This window comes from Melanotaenia boesemani, chromosome 12 (assembly GCF_017639745.1).
Source record: "Melanotaenia boesemani isolate fMelBoe1 chromosome 12, fMelBoe1.pri, whole genome shotgun sequence".
In the NCBI taxonomy this organism is placed as follows: domain Eukaryota; kingdom Metazoa; phylum Chordata; class Actinopteri; order Atheriniformes; family Melanotaeniidae; genus Melanotaenia; species Melanotaenia boesemani.
In genome coordinates this window covers 27,678,742-27,697,580 of record NC_055693.1, presented here as the reverse complement: position 1 = coordinate 27,697,580, position 18,839 = coordinate 27,678,742, and the positions used below count along the sequence as shown (strand labels likewise).

Genomic DNA, 18,839 nt, shown 5'->3' with positions numbered 1-18,839 from the left:
CGTGTTTACACATGTCTGTCACATGACTGAACAGAAGATTTTTTTTTTATATCTCTCACATATTATTCATGGCATGCTATTGTGATTACCTGTTTGGTGAGTTCAGTTAAAACATTTGTCAAAAGGGAGAGCAAAAAGGAGGGAGGGTGCCACTTGCTGCTTAATGCTGACAAAAAGTGATTTTAGAGAAGTAATATTTTAGTCATGAGCTGCTTTTTGTATAAAAAGTTAGATATTATCAATCAGAGGAGGTCTTTGTTTATAGCTATATATATATTATGGGTTTATTATAATTATATAATAAGTTATAATGATTATTATTCACAAAAATGATATTTTAATATGATCACCAGCAGTCTTTTTCTTTTTTTTAAATAACAATCCAGATTTTATTTAAAGAAAATTTATCAGGAATTTGTGAGTACGTTTTGTTGTTGTGCGTCCACTCACCGTCATTTCAATCCAAGGCCTGTCAAACTTGTTGGGTTAGTCAGCTTTGGATGTCTATATAGGGTGTGCTGTTTGCAAGCTGCGTGACTACAGTTGCTCATAAAGTGATTTTTCTTTGAAACATTCATGTCACTGAATCTCCTCTTCATTTACTAGCCAGCTGTTACTGTGGATCCCTCAGGACGGGAGTGATGCTTCGCTGGGTTCTGCTTGCGTTGTTCATCAGCATCTGTGCTGGTGCTGGAGAACAGAAAAAGAAGAAAGTGAAGTATCAGCCTTTATCAAGAGGTGGGCCATTCTCTCTTTAGAATTACGCACAACTTGGTTAGGATCTCTGTTCATATGATACTAATATAACACTGTATATCAGTTTTTCTGGTTGACTTTTGGTGTGTTTTCCATCAGGCTGGGGGAGTAGTATTAAATGGGTCCAAAGTTATGATGAGGGCCTGTCAGAAATGGTCAAAAGGTAAGACTTCAACAGCATTCAAGAATGCTTGTTAATTCACTTTGTTTATTCAGCAACTCAAAATAACAGAACAAAGCTTTATTTCTATCCCAGTAAAACAAAATGTGTATTTTTATTTATCTGTCTTAGCAATTTCTTCACACAGTGATTTCTGTTGTGCAAGAGTGCGTTCACTCCCATCAGTGTCCTTATTGTGTTGAGGAATGTATTGCATTGTTTCACTGTGGTTTCACTCTCCCAGTCAGAAGCCTCTGATGGTCATTCATCATCAAGACAAGTGCCAGTACAGTCAAGGTACTGCAGTAACTTTGGTTTACTAAGAAATGAAAATGCATGTAAAAACATTACCCCGCACACCCAGAATTCTCCACAGCATCCAGACAGTGGGTTTGGTTTCACTGTGAACACAACAGTTGTATTCCTTAATACCTGCAATGCAAGCAATGAAGTATAGCTGAGAATTTTATCCATAAATCACTCTGCTGGTTTCCTGGGAGTAAGCTCTGTGGAAGTCTCTAAGACACACACAAAAAACCTTCCTGCAATGCAAGGTCTGTCCCTTACTTTTGACTTTAAGTATGATCCAATTGAGGACTCGAGTCTCTCTGAATAGATCAAGTAAGTGCTTCATTTGATTGTGACAACTCATTGTTCGTTTGTTTGGAGGAGGGTATTGACATTTGTAATTTATTTACTTGTTTAGAAGTGCATGTTCACTTTGACATTCATAAGAAAACATGTGTTTATGGTGTGTGTAGTACATATCGTACAGCTAATGACACTAAATAAAATTATTTCAACAGCTCTGAAGAAGGCATTTATTGCTGATAAATCCATCCAGAAAATGGCCAAAGAGGACTTCATCATGCTCAACTTGGTGGTAATTAAATATCTGTTTGGTATACTATTAAGAAGATATACAGATACTCTTATTGGCTACTTTATTAGGTACACCTTGCTAGTACTGGGTTGGACCCAGTTTTGTCTTCAGAACTATCTCAATTATTGGTGTCATAGATTCAACAAGGTGTTGGAAACATTCCTCAGAGATTTTGCTCCATATTGACATGACAGCGTCACACAGTTGCTGCAGATTTATCGGCTGCATCCATGATGAGAATCTCCCGTTCCACCTCATCCCAAAGCTGCTCTACTGGATTGAGATCTGGTGACTGTGGAGGCTGTTGGAGTCCAGTGAACTCATTGTCATGTTTTAGAAAGCAGCTGGACATGATCTGTGTTTTGTGACATGGTGTATTATCCTGCTGGAAGTAGCATCAGAAGACGCTACACTGTGTTCATAAAGGGATGGACATGGTCAGCAATAATACTCAGGTAGGCTGTGGTGTTTAAACCATGCCACATTTGTACTAAGGGGCTTAAGGTGTGCCAAGTATTACACCACCACCATCAACATAAACCCCTGATACGAAGCAGAATACTTTCATGCTTTCATGTTCTTTCCATCGAATTTTGACCCTACCATCTGATTGTGGAGCTGAAATGGAGACTCATCAAACCAGGCAATGTTTTTCCATCTTCTGTTGTCAAGTTTTGGTGAGTCTGTGTGAATTGTAGCCTCAATTTTGTGTTTTTGGCTGACATTAGTGGTACACGGTGTGGTCTTAAGCCGCTGTAACCATCTTCTTCATGGTTGTACATGTTGGCTGTTCAGCGATGCTATTCTGTATATCTAGTGTGAACCAGTGGTTAGTCTATCCACTTCCGTCTGACCTCTGATATCAACAAAACATTTTAGTCCAGACAAGTGCTGTTCACCTGATATTTTCCCTTTTGATTGATTGAAGGTTATTTGAACATATGACAAATAAAAGCATAAATAAAAATACATCACAAAAAATTAAAACAAAAAGTTCAGAAGGAGTGGGTGGAAGCAAAAGCTTATATAATCCCACCCCTGTAAATTACAACAATATTCAGATTCTATCACATTCTCACTACCACTACCAGTCACTAAACAATTCCATAGAAACAGTTGTGCTAAGTTACACCATTCGGTCCATACAATCATTATCTCCCTATGGAATATGTTTTTATCAAGAAACTATGTAATAACAATAATCATCTTACAACTTTCTAACAACCATTCTCTGTAAACCCAAAGGATGGTTGTGTGTGAAAATCTCAGTAGAAATACTGAAATACTGTCACAGCAATGTCACATTCAAAGTCTCTGAAGGAGGTATTTGAACAATTGAACAGGTGTACCTAATAAAGCGGCCGGGGAGTGTTTCACTGATACAACCTGCTGATAAACAATCAACGGTTGGGAAAATGATCTAAAATCAAATCAAATAGGAGAAATATTGATGTTTCAGCTATTCTTCAACTATATAATGCATGTACGCGGTTTTAATGCCCCTATAAACTGATACACTTTGTATTTCTAAGTAATAAAAATATAATTAGTTATTGTCTTGTTTATCTACAGGAGGAGACTCAGGACAAGAATCTGGCACCTGATGGCTACTATGTTCCCAGAATCGTCTTTGTTGGTAAAAACTCACATCAGTGATCATAATTAAAACCCAGTCTAATACTCGTAAGGTGCAGCATATCTCTAAAAGAACCAAATGTTTATGAACCTATGAGATTTGATCATGCAAACTTATTTGGTCTATTTAGTCTCATCCTGTCAGACACACATTTGATTTCAAGCATTTAGGTTTTGTTGTTGTGTGACGTGTCAAAGATTTATTCTGTTCAATTTGTTCAATCAAATTTCTACCACTGGTTACTTTTAACGATTTAATAATAGACACAAACCAACCTGTAGTACACAAACACATCAGTGAAATGATGTTGATCTCTGTTTGTGTCATTTTGCAGATCCTTCTAAGACTGTGCGAGCAGACATTATAGGAAAGTACAGAAATCGCCGCTACGCCTATCAGCCTGATGACTTGGATCATTGTAAGTGACTGTAAACATAAGTCTGAAGACAAACCATACAGCATCTCCTTTATAAACCCATCTATCACTTACTCACTCATAATTTTGAGGTAGAAAAAGTTTTGCAGGTGCAGAGCAGATTTTAGCAACTGCACACGCATGTTAAAATCTGCTTGTTTTCATGTTCAAACATGATTTATGCTGCCTTGGATCCATAGTTACATTTGTAGTAAATGTGAAATTGTGGTGAATTTGTAGTTCATATGTAGTTTATAATCCAAAATTTTCTATTCAGGGACTGACATCAATGTTTTTGCCTGTTGATTACGGGATTATTTAAAAAAATCATTAAGATCTTTTAACGAGTTGTAGACAACTTTTGACATATTGTTTCATATTAAAGTTTTCCAGACCAGTAGCCTTACTGTAATATGGTACAAAACAAATATAAAACATTTGCTCTCGAGCTGAGGCCTCACCTGACACTCTATTATGACTTTGAAGTTTTATTTAACTACGTAGACAAAGCCACAGCTCTGAGTACTGAAGCTCGCCTGCCTCAGCATCTCCTGGCAGCTTTGATTCTGAAACCTGACAAAATAACACACAGCTGAATGCTGAGTACAAGTTTTTTGCTTAGCAACTATTTCTATCACAGTTATTTATGGGAAAATAATTTTTGACACTCTAAAATAACTCCTGATGTTCATCTTTTGTTTTCTTTGCTCCTGATGTTTTAACTGAAGACTCAGCTGCTGTTCGCCTCGCTCTCTGCTGCTAGCTAGCATTGCCTGCTTTTTCAGTGCTGGAAACAGCCAATCATGTTAACAAGAAACAAAAAAACAGAGTCCATACTATCAGTTGAAATGGGTTATAAGACGGGACCTATAGCAGCAATTGCTTGTGGTAAATAAAGAGAATACTGACCTCTTTGCTCTTTGCGGAATGAAAAATAGTAGAGACAACTCCGGACATGCTGGACATTGGTAGGGACATGTCCTTACAGTCCCCTGCCCAATTCTGTGCCTTTGACTTGTGACTCTTTCTTAGCAACTTTTTTTTTTCAGTTTGACTTTTTAAAAATGATTATTTTACACCTTTAGCTTGTTTTATTTATTTTTACCCTACTGTGAACTCATACTTTCTGGAAAAAAAAACTTCCATTTGGCCCCTAAAATCTATATACAAACCAGCAACCTGTTGAATTTGAGTTATCACAAAATCACACAAAATACTGCCACTTCTGCTTGTATCAACATATTTCTCACCTGCTTTACTGTCAGCGAGATAACAGCTTTGTAATCTTGTTATTCTATTTTTTTTTTCAAACAGTGGCTGAAAACATGAAGAAAGCCAAGCTCTTGTTGCATGATGAACTCTGACACGACTCTGCATCTCAAAGACATGCCTGTCCTCAGTGGTTGATGGTTCAGCTGCTTTTTAAGCGCCATTAATCCCAAATAAATAAAACAGTGTTGTTTTATTTTCACAGTTGTAACTTGTCTTCTTGCACTTCATTTCAATTTCATAATAGATAAAGCAAACACAAATTTAATCTCTGATCCTTCAGCTACAACACATTTACAAAACATTGTAGAAGATTTTATTGTTCAGTTTAAGATGATACAGAATAAATCACAGTTGCAAGCCTCTTTTTTGTTGAGGTTTGATTAAAGTGCACCACCCAGGTCCCAGTGAAGCTGTAAAATTGCCGAAGAGACAGCAGAGTGTTTCCCCTCTGAGTTAGCAGAGTTTTCCAAATAGCTCTGCTAGTTCACTGATAAATGCTCCATTCGAGTGAGGTGTTTTTTCCATCTGATAACAACAGGGAAAGAATCTATTCTCAGTAGACACAACCTGGAAACAAAGACTTTCATTTCACAGAATGTGGCATGTTTCCAACACCAGGTGGCAGTATAATATAGCTGGTCAAAGTGGGATTGGATGTCTTTTTCCACTGATATGATTTCATTTAATTCGAAATATAAAAATGAGTTTTATAATTGTACGGTCACAGGTAGTACTGCAGCATGTAATAACCTACACTGTAAAAACAGCCCATGCTGTGCACTCTCACATACATTATAGAGCTGCTTTAATATCCTTTTATTTTTAATAATATAAAAAAGAAACAGCCTTTGCTTGAAGCTTGACAGACACAAATGCAGGGATGGTTTTAATGGTTCTACCCGACAGATACAAAACAAATGGGACCATGCTGTGTCACCACAAATAGCATGAACACAGTTTCCTACTGTCATAGCTCAGATTAATGAGCTGTACTTAATTGTTTTGGCTTCAATGTGGCGCATCCACCTTTAAAAAAAAAAAAAAGAAGAAGAAGTGCAAAGCTGCAAACAGATCTGCAGAAGCAAGTTTGTTTTAGTGTACTACAACTAAAACTCTTCTGCAGCCTCTGAAGTGTATCTTGAAATCTCTCTTCTCAGAAAACTGAGGAGCATTTTAAACGGGTTAGTAAGTCTCATCCTCTGTATTATTTTCTTTAACATCTATTGAAAGAGCTAACAGAAAAATGATTGAATAATTCACACCTCTGTTGTATTTCTCTGCTCGCGAAGCGTGTGTCAGATTTCCTTCACGTTTATAACATCTCTGCTCTTTTGAACCTCTTGAGATTATGGAGCTCTTGCATTTCACCAAAGATCTCCTTCCCACGTCTTTCTTTTTTGCAAAAACATTTTTTAAATAGATTCATACACTTACAATCCTGAGTTCTCAACCAACTGTTTTTTGCTCAGACTTTCCTTTATCTTAGGTCTGACAACTCACATATATATTTATATATATATATATTATCTTATGACGGCTGGAGGTGGAGAGGCAAGATGGGAAAGATAAGCCACACCTGCACTTTCCCTGCATTCTTTTTTAAACTTATCCTGCACCATCTTGTCTGCTCTAGTGGATCTCTAGTCGTCTCTGTTTGTGCAGCAGCTGCTTCTTCCCTCCCCTCTCATGTTCCATGAATAATGACGGCTGTCGGTGATCAGCTGATCGACTTTTCTCACTTGTTGCATTTGTTTATCGTTTAGCTGAGAAGGAGGAAACTAACAGTTCATCATTCACGCCATCACATATTTACCCAAAAATATTGTTTTTGGCAGGACCTTCTCTAACATGGTAGATGGCTGGTGGTAGACAGGGTTTATACTTCAGGTATGTAGGGGTGGGTCTAGAAAAGTTATGATTGGGGGCCAGGCAGGAGCACTGATCATGAAAAGGAGGGCACAAATGAGACCCTTTAAAATAATTAGCACCTCTGTGCTGTCCTTCAGTCCAGCCCTCTGTAGCCATTGGTAGGACTTGTTCATATCAGCCACTCAGCCATCTGTTGGTGGTTCATCCCATGCAGGGGTTTTTTCAACATGATGGTTCCTTCAACTCCTCCTTCTTCAGTTTCCACTGCCAGAGACATTCACTGAGTGCTTCATCCCTTGGGACCATATATAGCAGGATTACCAAGTAGCCGGCATATTGAACTGAAGCATCTGTGCAGAATATGCACTGGGTCAAAATGGGAAATACCTCCCGAGGTGGTGGAGAATCAGAAAGCTAAGATCCTGTGGGACTTCTACAAACTTCAACAAAATGGTAATGGCTAACCAACTGGACATTGTGTTTGTGTGTGTGTGTGTGTGTGCGTGTGTGTGTGTGTGTGTGTGTGTGTGTGTGTGTGTGTGTGTGTGTGTTAAACACTCAACACAGCTGCAAATCCTCTCAGAATTGGCTGTCAGAGCAAGTTTACCCCAAGGTCAGAGCATGTAGTTCTTTTACAAACTGCAAGAAAAAAGCAGAACTACATCTCAGATTCTACAGACCTCTGTTAACATGTTAAATGTTGAAGTTCACAAGAATACAATTAGAAAAAATCTGAACAAGCTGCATCTGAACAAACAGAAAGACTTCTGGAAGTGTTGTCGTTAGTTGAGCAAAAACGAAACACTGCATGTCAGCATAAACATCTCTTACTTTCTTTCAAAAACTGATGAAGGAACGATGATTTGAAGTAATTTACAGCCACAAGACCTGAACACCTTGCGCTCAATTGGGTCAACCATAAACTCCTCTGTATAGCAGTATTCTGGACTCAATGTGAGGTGAGACAGCTCCAGTAAAACTTCACTGTAGTGGGGTCATGCAACAGGACAATAATCCAAGACCACCAGCAAATCTACAACAAAATGGCTGAAAAACAAAAGAATCAAAGAGTTGCAATGGTCCAGTCAAAGTTCAGATCTCAGTTGGATTAAAATGCTTAGCTGTATGAACAAATAGCTACAAACCTCAATGAACTGAAAGCTCAAACTCCTGTACGTTAACGTGAGAGGCCAGTAACAACTAAAATAAATATTTTCCCACACACTCTTTCTGCCTTTTGTAACCCTGTTGTATATTGTGTATTGTTCATCTAAGGTTGTTTTAAGTGATTTTAGGACCTCTATTCTGTCTTAATACAAATAAGTGTGTGTATACATTCATACATTAAAAATTAAATAGTTGCTTGTTAATGTGCATGCCTTGGTAGCTTCGACAAACACACAACAGTACCCATCCCCAAACATTTTCAAATGTTTTCCTCACCCACAAGGTTGTTTTACATCTACTACATGCCTGCAGGTCTTATTTTTATTAAAGCATACCCTTCCTGTCAGTAGTTGAGTTAAACAAGTCAAGGAAACGTCTGCAAGGACAGTGAAACTGAAAGAAATACTTTCACTCGTCTTAAAGTGTAAAGTAACAACTGCTGGTGCCTCCTTTCCTGTTTTATTAATTTTCTAGAAGTATATGAATCCACAAGTTTACATATTCATCTATGGTGGTTATTACTGCAGCAAGTATGTACATTTCTAAAGCATTTAAGAGAGGCTGCTTCATTTAAGCATAACATAACTCAGCCCTCTATTCTCCAGATACTGAGTACCTGTAAATTACTTTCCAGCAAATGTTAGCTCAGTCTGCTGCAACATAAAACTGGTATAAAAACTTTACTTCATCAAGGGTAGAATTACGTCAGGTGGCTGACTGACGTAAACATGGCAGCCAATCCGTACCAACGGCTCTCTGACCACCACTGAATATTCATTCACGTTCATACACCAGCGATGCCTACACTGGAGGTAAGGATGTGAAGGGTTTTGCCCAAGGACACAACAACCTATAAGGAAGTGGGATTTGAACTGCCAACCCTCCGATCCTTGCTCTAACTTCTGAGCCACTGCTCCCCATATGCCACAGTGATAAGTCCTGAAGCAGAATCTAACTCGGACTTACTGTGTCAGTGTCTGGAGAAAATAAACACCTGGATGAGGGAGAATTTTCTACAATTAAATGAAGACAAAACTGAGATTATTCTGTTTGGTAGCAAAGAGAAGAGGGTCAGCACTGGTAAACACCTGGAGACTCAGGCTCTTAAAATCACCAACCAAGTTCAGAACCTTGTAGCGTTGATAGACTCAGACCTGACTTGCAGCAGCCACATCAAAGCTTCACTAAGAAGCTTTATACACAGAATAGATCAGGTTAAAAATATTTCTTTTCTCATGCGCCTTTGCATGAAATCTGCATGGTAACTTTTTAAATGATCTTGATTTTAATAACTTTAATGTAATTTACGATTTTATTGTAAATTTTGCTATTTGTTGCTGCTTTTAACTACTTCTGAATGCTTTCTTTGCACCATCGGTAATGCTTTTAATGTTGCATGTACATGAAATGTGCTATACAAATAAACTTGCCTTGCTTTACCTACATCAAATGATAAAGGAGGAAAAGATGGATGGTGGAGACAGAAGAGGGGTGGGCAGATGCAGGAGTGGGATTGGTAAATGGATGAGGGAGAGGAGCATGGATGGGATGAGATGGGGGAGGGACTAAGGAGGGATATCTGCATCGAAGAGGGAGGGTGGTTATAGATGAACAGTTGAAAGAGGAAAGAATGAATAGATGAGGAAAAAGGGTCATAGATGGAGAGGTGAGGAGAGGACAGATGGGTGAAAGAGGGGATAGAGGAAAGAAGAAAGGATGGGTAAACAAATGAGGAAGAAGGAGGAAGGATGAATGGATAAGGGAAAAGAACATGAATGGATGAGGGAGAAGAGGGAGTAAGAAGAGATAGTTCCTGGCTGAGGGACGTTGATGGATGGATGGATGGATGGATGGATGGATGGATGGATGGATGGATGGATGGATGGATGGATGGATGGACAGATGGACGGATGGATGGATGGATGGATGGATGGATGGAAACAAAAGAAAGGATGAATAGATGTGAGAGAAAGGAATGAATAAATGAGAGATAAGAGCATGGATGTATAAATGAGGGAAGGATAGATGAGGACGGGAAAAGAAGGAGGTATGAGGGAGGGATGAATAGATAAAGGAGGGAAAGTGTGGATGGACGATGGAGAGAGAAGGGAGATGACAGGGTGAATGGAAGGATTTATGCAATGATGGAGGAGTTTGAAGATGGATAGTTCAATGGATGAAGAAGGACTGAATGAGAGAGGGAGCGAGGATGAATGGATGAGAGCAAGAAGGTAGATGGAAAGATGAATGGAAGAATGGATGAGGGAGGAATAACATAGATTGATTAGGGTGAAAGGGATAGATGGGTGAGAGAGGTAAAAGAGGATAGAAGGATGGGTGAATGAATGAGAGAAGGATGAATGAATGTACGAGGGAAGGATGGATATGGCAACTAGTAACTGCTTTACTAAAGTCCATAACACCACAGTGAGGAAAATAAAAACCAGAAACCTTATATGAGAATTGTTGTTTCCCAACATGCTGTCAAACACTCACAGACACACTTATCCAAGTCATTTTGACTTTGCCATTGACAAGGACACCGGGCTATTAGTGCTTGTTTGCACACTGCTCGGACAATTTAGCTATTCAAATATGGCCCGCTCACCGGAAAACAGCCACCTAATGAAGAGATGACTGGGTAATATAACATAAACCTGCTCTTTTATTCTTTCCCACACACTCATGAATACACACTGCCTCTATGCATACACAACCATTAAGTACACCTACACGCACGCACACTTAAACACATACGTAAATACACTTTTTTTTATAAAATCACACTCACTCACGCGTGGGCTGGATACTATTATAGTGCAATCTGGAGGAAACGGTGCCCATTTCGCCAAGTAAGTCAGAAAGGTCAAATTGCAAATGTCAGCTTTTTTAAAAACTTTTATTTAATTATTCTGTCAGGTTCAGAGTCTTCATCAGAAAAGAGCTGTTCTGACAAAAGAAGGCCTGAGCTCACAGATAAGCTCAACCTGTGTCTCCTCTTGACACTTTCTTCTCTATACTTAGCCCATCTGCACTCCTCTCACACACAGCAATACTTAGGATTACCTCCGAGTAAATTACAACGTATCACGGTGCCAAAGAGATGGTGTAGCAATTACCAGCTGACTGTGGATGTGGAGTCAATTCATTTGTGCTGTGGGGCGTCTTGATCTTAGCTGATTTTAAAATATCATCTGCTGCATGATAATAAGTTGAGCACTCTTGTGCTCTTATGATTGTAATCAAAGCTGGCATGATGTTCTGTGCCAATCAGAGAGATTGGTCAGTGAAAAGTTTCTCTTGTTATTTGAAAAACAGACTTTTTTAGTATTTTGAATGTAAACTTTTGTAATTGCTGCAGTAATTATTTCAACTTCTCCAAATTAGCCATGGCTACAAGTCCTTTTTTTACTGCAATGGTTACGTTTTTCTCAATGGAACATTGGTTTTTATGAATTAACAGAAGCAAAGAGCAGCCATGATTGGAAAAATCTTTTAAGCTCACGATATTAAGATACTGAGTTAACTATCTTGCTAACTTGATAACAAGGATCGTTTTCTTGAGATAACATAAATTAAGAAAACAATTTAATTATTTTAAAAAACATTGATAAAACAAAGAAATATTTCTCTGCATAAACAGAGAAATGTGTTCATTTTCTCTGGGAGAACAAGAACAAAGTTCATTCCGGTCTGGACATTTCCTACTTCACAAGATAGATTGCTGGGGGTGGTGTCCCTGTTTTTAAATGCCCGACATGAAGAGTTACATAGATTTTCATACTTCCTCACCGCCTCAGTCAGCTGTTTTTCAAAACTATCCATTCAACCTTGATTAACCTTTCGCATCAGTGAAACACCGACTTCTCTGCATTAACCACGCCCTCTTCAAATTTCTGACCAATCACGCAGTAGCTGTCAGACATCACATGACAAAAAGTTCTGCCTGGATGATGTGTCAAGAATAGGCTGAAAATTCCTAAAACGGGGCTCTGAGAAAAAAGAAAATATGTTTTTTTGTTTGTTTTTTCTTGCAGCCCTGGGACAAAGAATAAATTTCCTCTGTTCCTGCAGATACATCAGTAGCCCACCGCCCTGTGCTTGCACAGGATGGGGAATTTAAATAAAGAGAAGATTTGATGCAATTCATTTTATAAAATGGCTTATAGGAACACAGTTATAAATTAGACTGCTGTGGATTTAACCGGATTATAATTGGACTACAATGAATTCTATTGAATTAGGCAGTCTGCAAAGTGCCTTTAGATATTTTTTTTTTTATTTTTTTGTAAATTGGCACTATACAAATAATGCTGCATTGATTTAAACTGAATACGTACCATTTTTATTTATGAAGCCCTTTAAAACAACCACAGCTGAAACATAGTGACTGCACATAAGACAAATATGATGCTCGTACAACAAGATGAATGTCGAGCCTTCAGGAAAGTCATTTCCAGGAAGCAAATAACACATGCATGCCTTCATTTATTGAAATACATTCTGACTAGTTGCAACAATTACTCATTAAATTAGGTTTTAACAGCTAATTTTCAAGCAAACTTTTACATGTGTTGTATGGCCTAGTCAATGCCCAGCTGTCAATACAACTGAGAATCTTTGGCATGACATAAAGCAGTGGAGGGGAACCCTGGTCCTTGAACTGTGATCCTTGAATCCTGCAGGTTTGAGATATTTTCCGACTCCAACACACCTGATTAAAATTAATGAGCTACTTTACAGCACTTGATAGGCTGTTGGATCCATTTGAAGTAAATCAGGTGTGTTTGAGCAAGAAACATCTAAAAGTTCCAAGAATGCGCACCTCGAGGACCAGGGCTGTAAACCAACAGAACCTAAAAAACTCTGAGGAGCTGGAGTAGCTTAATTTAAAAAGAAAAGCAAAACTTCCAGTGGCTAGATGCGCTTCTGCAAGTTGCTGTATGCCTTCATGATTGTTCTTTTGTGAAAAGGACTTTTAACAAAAACATATATATATATATATATATATATGTATATATATGTACGTGTGTGTGTGTAATAAGTTATTGAACACAACTACTCACTTAGCAATAGTATAATCCCTCTATTCATCTATGCATCCTTCTATGCATCTTTAAGCAAGTATATTGCATTATAACCTCTGCAGCAGTGAAAACTTTTCTTTTTTCCTGTAGAAAGAAGATATTTTCAGCTTTTCTTTGAATACGCTTTTATTGGTTGAATCATGACTGGGATTGCAGGGACCCAAGGCCCGACTTTGGTGCCGTCTGTGGTCCCACTGCAGCTCATTATGCCTTCTGTCTCTTGCTTCAGTCTCTGTTCAAACTATATTAGTTGACAATCATTATCTTTGTTTCCTATGATTTTAAAGCATTTAAACTTTTTTTTTTAAAATAATTTTAGATACTTCTGGCTGGTGTTCAGACAGTACTTGTCACTGCACTTATGCAAGCAGGTGTTTTTAGTGCAGTTGCTGGGTGTATAATTTCCATGTTTCTTTCGTAGACACTCTACCCAGAGATGCTCTTCACTCATCTCTGCTTTAAATTCAGTCAGTCGGTGATATTACAGGATACAGCATACACACTCAGAGACACACACACACAAAGACACAAGGTCACAGACGCACTCTAACCAGTGAATAACAGGAGGCTTGAGCCGGCCGAGGTGGAGACTGGTCTTGCCATGTGATTTGCCACATACATCAACTCTGTTGAGCAGAAAATTGAAATGGAAATGTGGGCCTTGGAGGAGTGAGGCTCCCATTTACCCCTGGACCAGAGCTAATGATTTGTCATTTCTCTCAGGGGCACAAGCTGCTGCCCTCTCCCTCACAGTCTGGAGGTGGAGGCCTTAGCAGCCTCACCATCCTCTGCTGTTCACATTCATGTTCTGTTTCCACATTTATGAAGCTCCTGTTTAACTATGACCCTGCTACAAGAAGCATGTTTGCATTGGTTAGTCTTATGCTAGCAGAAAATATGACTACGTTACACATTATTTAAATGCTAACTAAAAGTTTGTTTCAGTCTGTTAAGGCTCGTAAAGAATTTTGTGCTTAATAAACCAACATTAATTCTAACAGATAAAGCATAACGAATGTACGTAACTGCTGATTTTGATGAAAGATAATGTCATATCATACACTGAAATAAACTGTTGAGGAAATTCTGATATACAGACATGACTGTATGTGGAAACAGCAGCGTGATGCAGATGGATTTTACATTATTGAGGACGTGAGCCTTTCTAACATCTTTTAAGTCACTCGAGATGACTGTTTGAATCCGGTTTTAAGGCTTTCATGGTGTCAACAGTTAGGAGCTCGAGGGCGGTTTCTGTGTTTAAAGCAACCAAGGGTGATTTATTATTGATCTGATCACGCTGAAGAGATGCAGACATACTAACAAACAATGATTTATTGACTGAATGCTCTCTATGATTTCCTTCTCTTCAAAATGATTTGAAGCTCTCAACATTTGACCAGTTACCAAAGAACAAATGAGGAACAAGTAATGATATTACTGCTAACTGACGTCACTTATGTAATACAATCAAAGATCAATGACAGAAAAATGTAATATGTCATTAAAATCTGTTTCCATTGGCATCTCATCACTTTAATAAAATTACTTGTGTATTTAGTTCTTTAGAATGAGCCATTTACATCTAAGAATGTCACCATCATTCATAACTTTGCTTGACATTTGATGTAATTTCTTTACTTATTTTTTCTTTACTACTACACATCATCAATTCTTACACACTGTACCTTTAAACGAGTGAGAAATGAGTAATGAAAGACTTGATTATTGCCAACTATGCGGTCAATAATGACAACAGGCTGGGAGACTCAATAAAAAAGAACCATTATGAACCAAAATGAGCTATTGAATAATAATGAGATGATTCCTCATAGTTTTGTATATCCAGTAACTGCAGAGTTCAGATGATGTGATAATGTCTTTTTTCATGTGTGTGTAAAATATTTTAGCCAAAGCATGTCAGTTTCCAAAACCCTAGCCCTGTAATTAAAAATATATCCCAAGTACTGTAGTTACTGATGACTGAACATGACCATGTACATTTTTGTCTTCAGACAGAGGCTTCTTCAGGTCTGCACCAATATAGACCAGACCAGAACAGGAGGTCAACAAATACCTAATGCAGTGATTCTGTGAATCTGAGATTAATATTTGTTCCCCTCATCGTTGTCTTTTTTTTATTTGAAACAATATAATGTCTGTTTAAGGATTAATGCAATATTATTGAACTGAGATTAACTGCATTGAATTTTGAATCTGTAGGTGTTTCAAGTTCTTTTATGATATAGTATTGACATAGTGTAGCTCCTCAATAAGAGTTATGGAATTACTCATTACAAAACTCTCAGAAACAGTATTTAATTCCTATATATGACATGGCAGTGTCCCTCAGTATTCTAATTTCATATTTGTTATGTGTATTATTTTTCTGTTACTTCCTAAGTCAACAAGAAGTACAGTAAGAAGCAATGACAGCCTGAACTGGTCCTGAAAGGTAACATTCACAGAAAACATGACCTGCTTTCACTCGCTGTGGGACCTGAAAATTAAAACCAGCAGTAAATTGCAGGGAAGTTTCTGTTGCACTAATCCAGCTTCACTTTGAGTCTGACTGACACAGAGCATGTTTGCAATTTGTGTTTTGCAAAAATATCTGTTCTCTCAGCCAGCAAAACAAGCCATTCCACAAATATGACAACTGCTACTCTATGGCAAATATATATTTTATGCTACAGGTGAAACTCTGAATAATGATGACTTGTGTATAAATTAGGGAACATGTTTTGTTCAAAGCATGGAGGACCATGTCATGTAAAGATGATGTTCAAATGGTGTTCTACAAAAATGATGTTAGCTTAGCTGGTGGTGCTAAAGACCTGCAGTGACAGTCAAGACGTTAAACCTTATCTAAATAGAGGGACAGTATGTGTAATCCCTGCATAGTGTCACTTTACAATATTGTTTTTCAAATGGGGGTACAAATACTTCAGGGGGTACATGAGAAAATAATAACAGCAACAACAACAACAACAATAACAATAACAACAATAATAATAATAATAATAATAATAATAGGGATAACTTGTTCTGTCTTTTATATCTTTCTGACTTAATAGATATTATTTCAGCTTGTATTATGAGGTGAGTCCGTTCAGGTGGTCGGGATTACTGCTCACATTTGGAAAAAGTTACTCTGGTCATAATGTGAAATACTGGATTTTTCTCTTCCACTTAACTGGATTTTCATTTTTTGGTGATTTTATAGATCCATTTTGGTCTGCAAGCTGTGAGAAATGTGTAAATACTTTAAAAAACTTTGAAAAAAAGGTCATATAGATGAAAATATAAAATAGAAATGCAATTTATAACAGAATATATTCAATATATTTAAAGTTAATAAAACTGTTTTAAGAAATATTAAATTGCTATAGAATATTGAATACATTTATTTATATTTCATAAAATATATAATAAAGATTTTAAACAGGATAAAGAAAAATAAAATATACAAAAAAAATAAATAAATAAATAAAATGATGTAAATGTGTAACTGAGGCAGAATATTTCTGGAACTTTACTAATATTTTCTAAAAGTATAGTTCATTAAGTTTAAACAACTTGATAATGTATGGGTGTGAAATGTGGACATACATTTTATTTAATCTTGTAAAACATAATGTACTGGGTTTACTGGCAGTCACACAAAGCCAAAGATAATTATCAAAGTCATTATTCTGATTGATGCAGATTTTTTTCCCTGTGGTTCAACACACCTTCTTACCCTTTGTGGAAGTAATTTTAATGCATATGGTAATCAGTCATATTTACTCATATAATAATCACAAGTGTTATCATTCTTTTATTCATATAATACATTTATTCATTTATTACCCTCAATTACATTTCATAATGTGTATTTTCCTTATATAGAACAATGAAGTTATTATTCTCCTGTTGGGTTCTTGTGTGATATCCGGCTGACCACTTTTCCCATATCATGAGTCTGATAGAAAAGTTGAGACTGGTGGGCTGCTGCTAGATAGAAACAGTTGTTTAGAAATAGCAGCCTGTTTGGGCGACACAGTATAAGAGCGGCGCCTTCTAGTTTCCCTTCTCCTTTTATCAGTTTAGAGACTGGCCTTCAGCTAGGACCAGGTTGAATAAAACTGATTCCGAAAAAGAGCAAGGCAGAGTCCTCTTGCCAGCTTCCGGAGTCAACAAGATAGCTCTCGAACTTGCAAGTATTGCCTGTATTTTACACTTCTCCTGTAATAAAGCTTCTAATTACTTTTGCTCATTCAGACTCTTGGTAATTTTTCTACAACACCTTCTACTGTTATTTATTTTTTGCAAACTAGAACTGCCTCTTGCTTTCTGAAGCTCATAGAGGTCTGCATTTTGTGGCGAGTATGGTCATCTTGTATTTACTTTCCAGTGTGAAAACACATCCAGAGCATTCTTGAGTGCTAAGTGCATCAGAGGGGTGTGTTTAGCTGTTTTCACTTCAATCCATTCATCTGACATCTATAATGAGCATTAGATTGCACAGTTAAGTTTTGCTTCTGATTGCCTAACTAAAAAAAAAAAAAAAAACAAGACTACATGTTATAGATAACACTTGCTTTTAACCTTGTTTTGTAACCTCTTAAAGTAATGATAGCAGTTTCTGGTGAAGGAATCTTCTCTCTGTCACACAGAGTTTGAGACCTCATTGTTTATTAATCAGAGGTAAGAAACAGGTTAAAATACCCAGAGAGAGCTGCAGATCTCCACTGCAGAGACTGCAGCATCCTTCTGTCAGATCACTTTAAATTGCCGCCTCTACAAAGTGTGTCTTTACAAAGACGTGGAGAGAAAAACGAAAATATGTTTAACTGACCAAAAGGCACATTTTCCTCTTTCTCTTGAACAGGAATGTCAAACTTTGGTCTTCAAGGGTCGCAGCCCTGCAGGTTTTAGCTGCTTCCCTGCTCCAACACACCTGTCAAATCAATGCTTCTGCACAATGACCCATTAATTTCAGTCAGGTGTGTTGAAGCAGGGAAACAAATCTGCAGGACAGTGGGCCTGAAAGACTGGAGTTTGAAACTGCTGCTCTACAACATATCACCCCTACAATGAAGCATGGTGGTGGCAGCATCATGGTGTAGGGATAGCTGATATTGGTCCAGTCTCATCAGACAAAAAGTAGTAGGTGTGTTCATCCACAGATCCAAAATGTAGTGTCTCAAACGTTGTAATATTTAAAATGATAATGTATCCATGTTGTCTTCAGAGCAGCGTTCAGGTGGCATGAGAATTATTGTGACACATAAGGCTGTAACTAAGCAGATTACTGAGTCTCAACACCCAACAATTTACATAAGTTCTGTCCCCTAAATATGTTTCACTTGTAATGTTAACCATTTGTAAGAGTAAAGAATTACAGGTGGGAAAAAGTGGGTAGAATGTGGAAAACATTGAGGAGTCCTTAAATCTGTTGCTTCATGTGATACCCGATAAGCACCTGAAAAGCACCTTCAGCCTCCCCCTCATGATTTTGTGTAAGCTTTTCAGACAAATAAAGGTAACTGAGACATGTTAAGAACGTTTTGATGGAGAAATACGTTCTACTGTTGTAGACAGCTGACACT

General features: G+C 37.6%; 1 protein-coding gene across 1 annotated transcript; it reads left to right on the top strand.

Annotated features, from left to right (window-relative positions):
- Positions 1 to 496: 496 nt before the first annotated feature.
- On the top strand, positions 497 to 5,326 carry agr1 (anterior gradient 1). The gene is made up of 7 exons (XM_042000930.1): positions 497 to 738; positions 856 to 919; positions 1,161 to 1,213; positions 1,723 to 1,799; positions 3,372 to 3,435; positions 3,770 to 3,853; positions 5,165 to 5,326. Exons 1-7 carry the CDS (start codon positions 642 to 644, stop codon positions 5,212 to 5,214), a joined length of 489 nt encoding a protein of 162 aa, XP_041856864.1. The 5' UTR covers positions 497 to 641; the 3' UTR covers positions 5,215 to 5,326.
- The last annotated feature ends 13,513 nt before the right edge of the window (positions 5,327 to 18,839 follow it).

Bases quoted from the DNA above. Each gene is read 5' to 3' on its own strand.
- agr1 (XM_042000930.1), top strand. From the start codon at position 642: ATGCTTCGCTGGGTTCTGCTTGCGTTGTTCATCAGCATCTGTGCTGGT. The intron at 3,436-3,769 runs GTAAAAACTCAC...GTCATTTTGCAG, and splicing joins TCCCAGAATCGTCTTTGTTG to ATCCTTCTAAGACTGTGCGA. The intron at 3,854-5,164 runs GTAAGTGACTGT...TTTTTCAAACAG, and splicing joins GCCTGATGACTTGGATCATT to TGGCTGAAAACATGAAGAAA.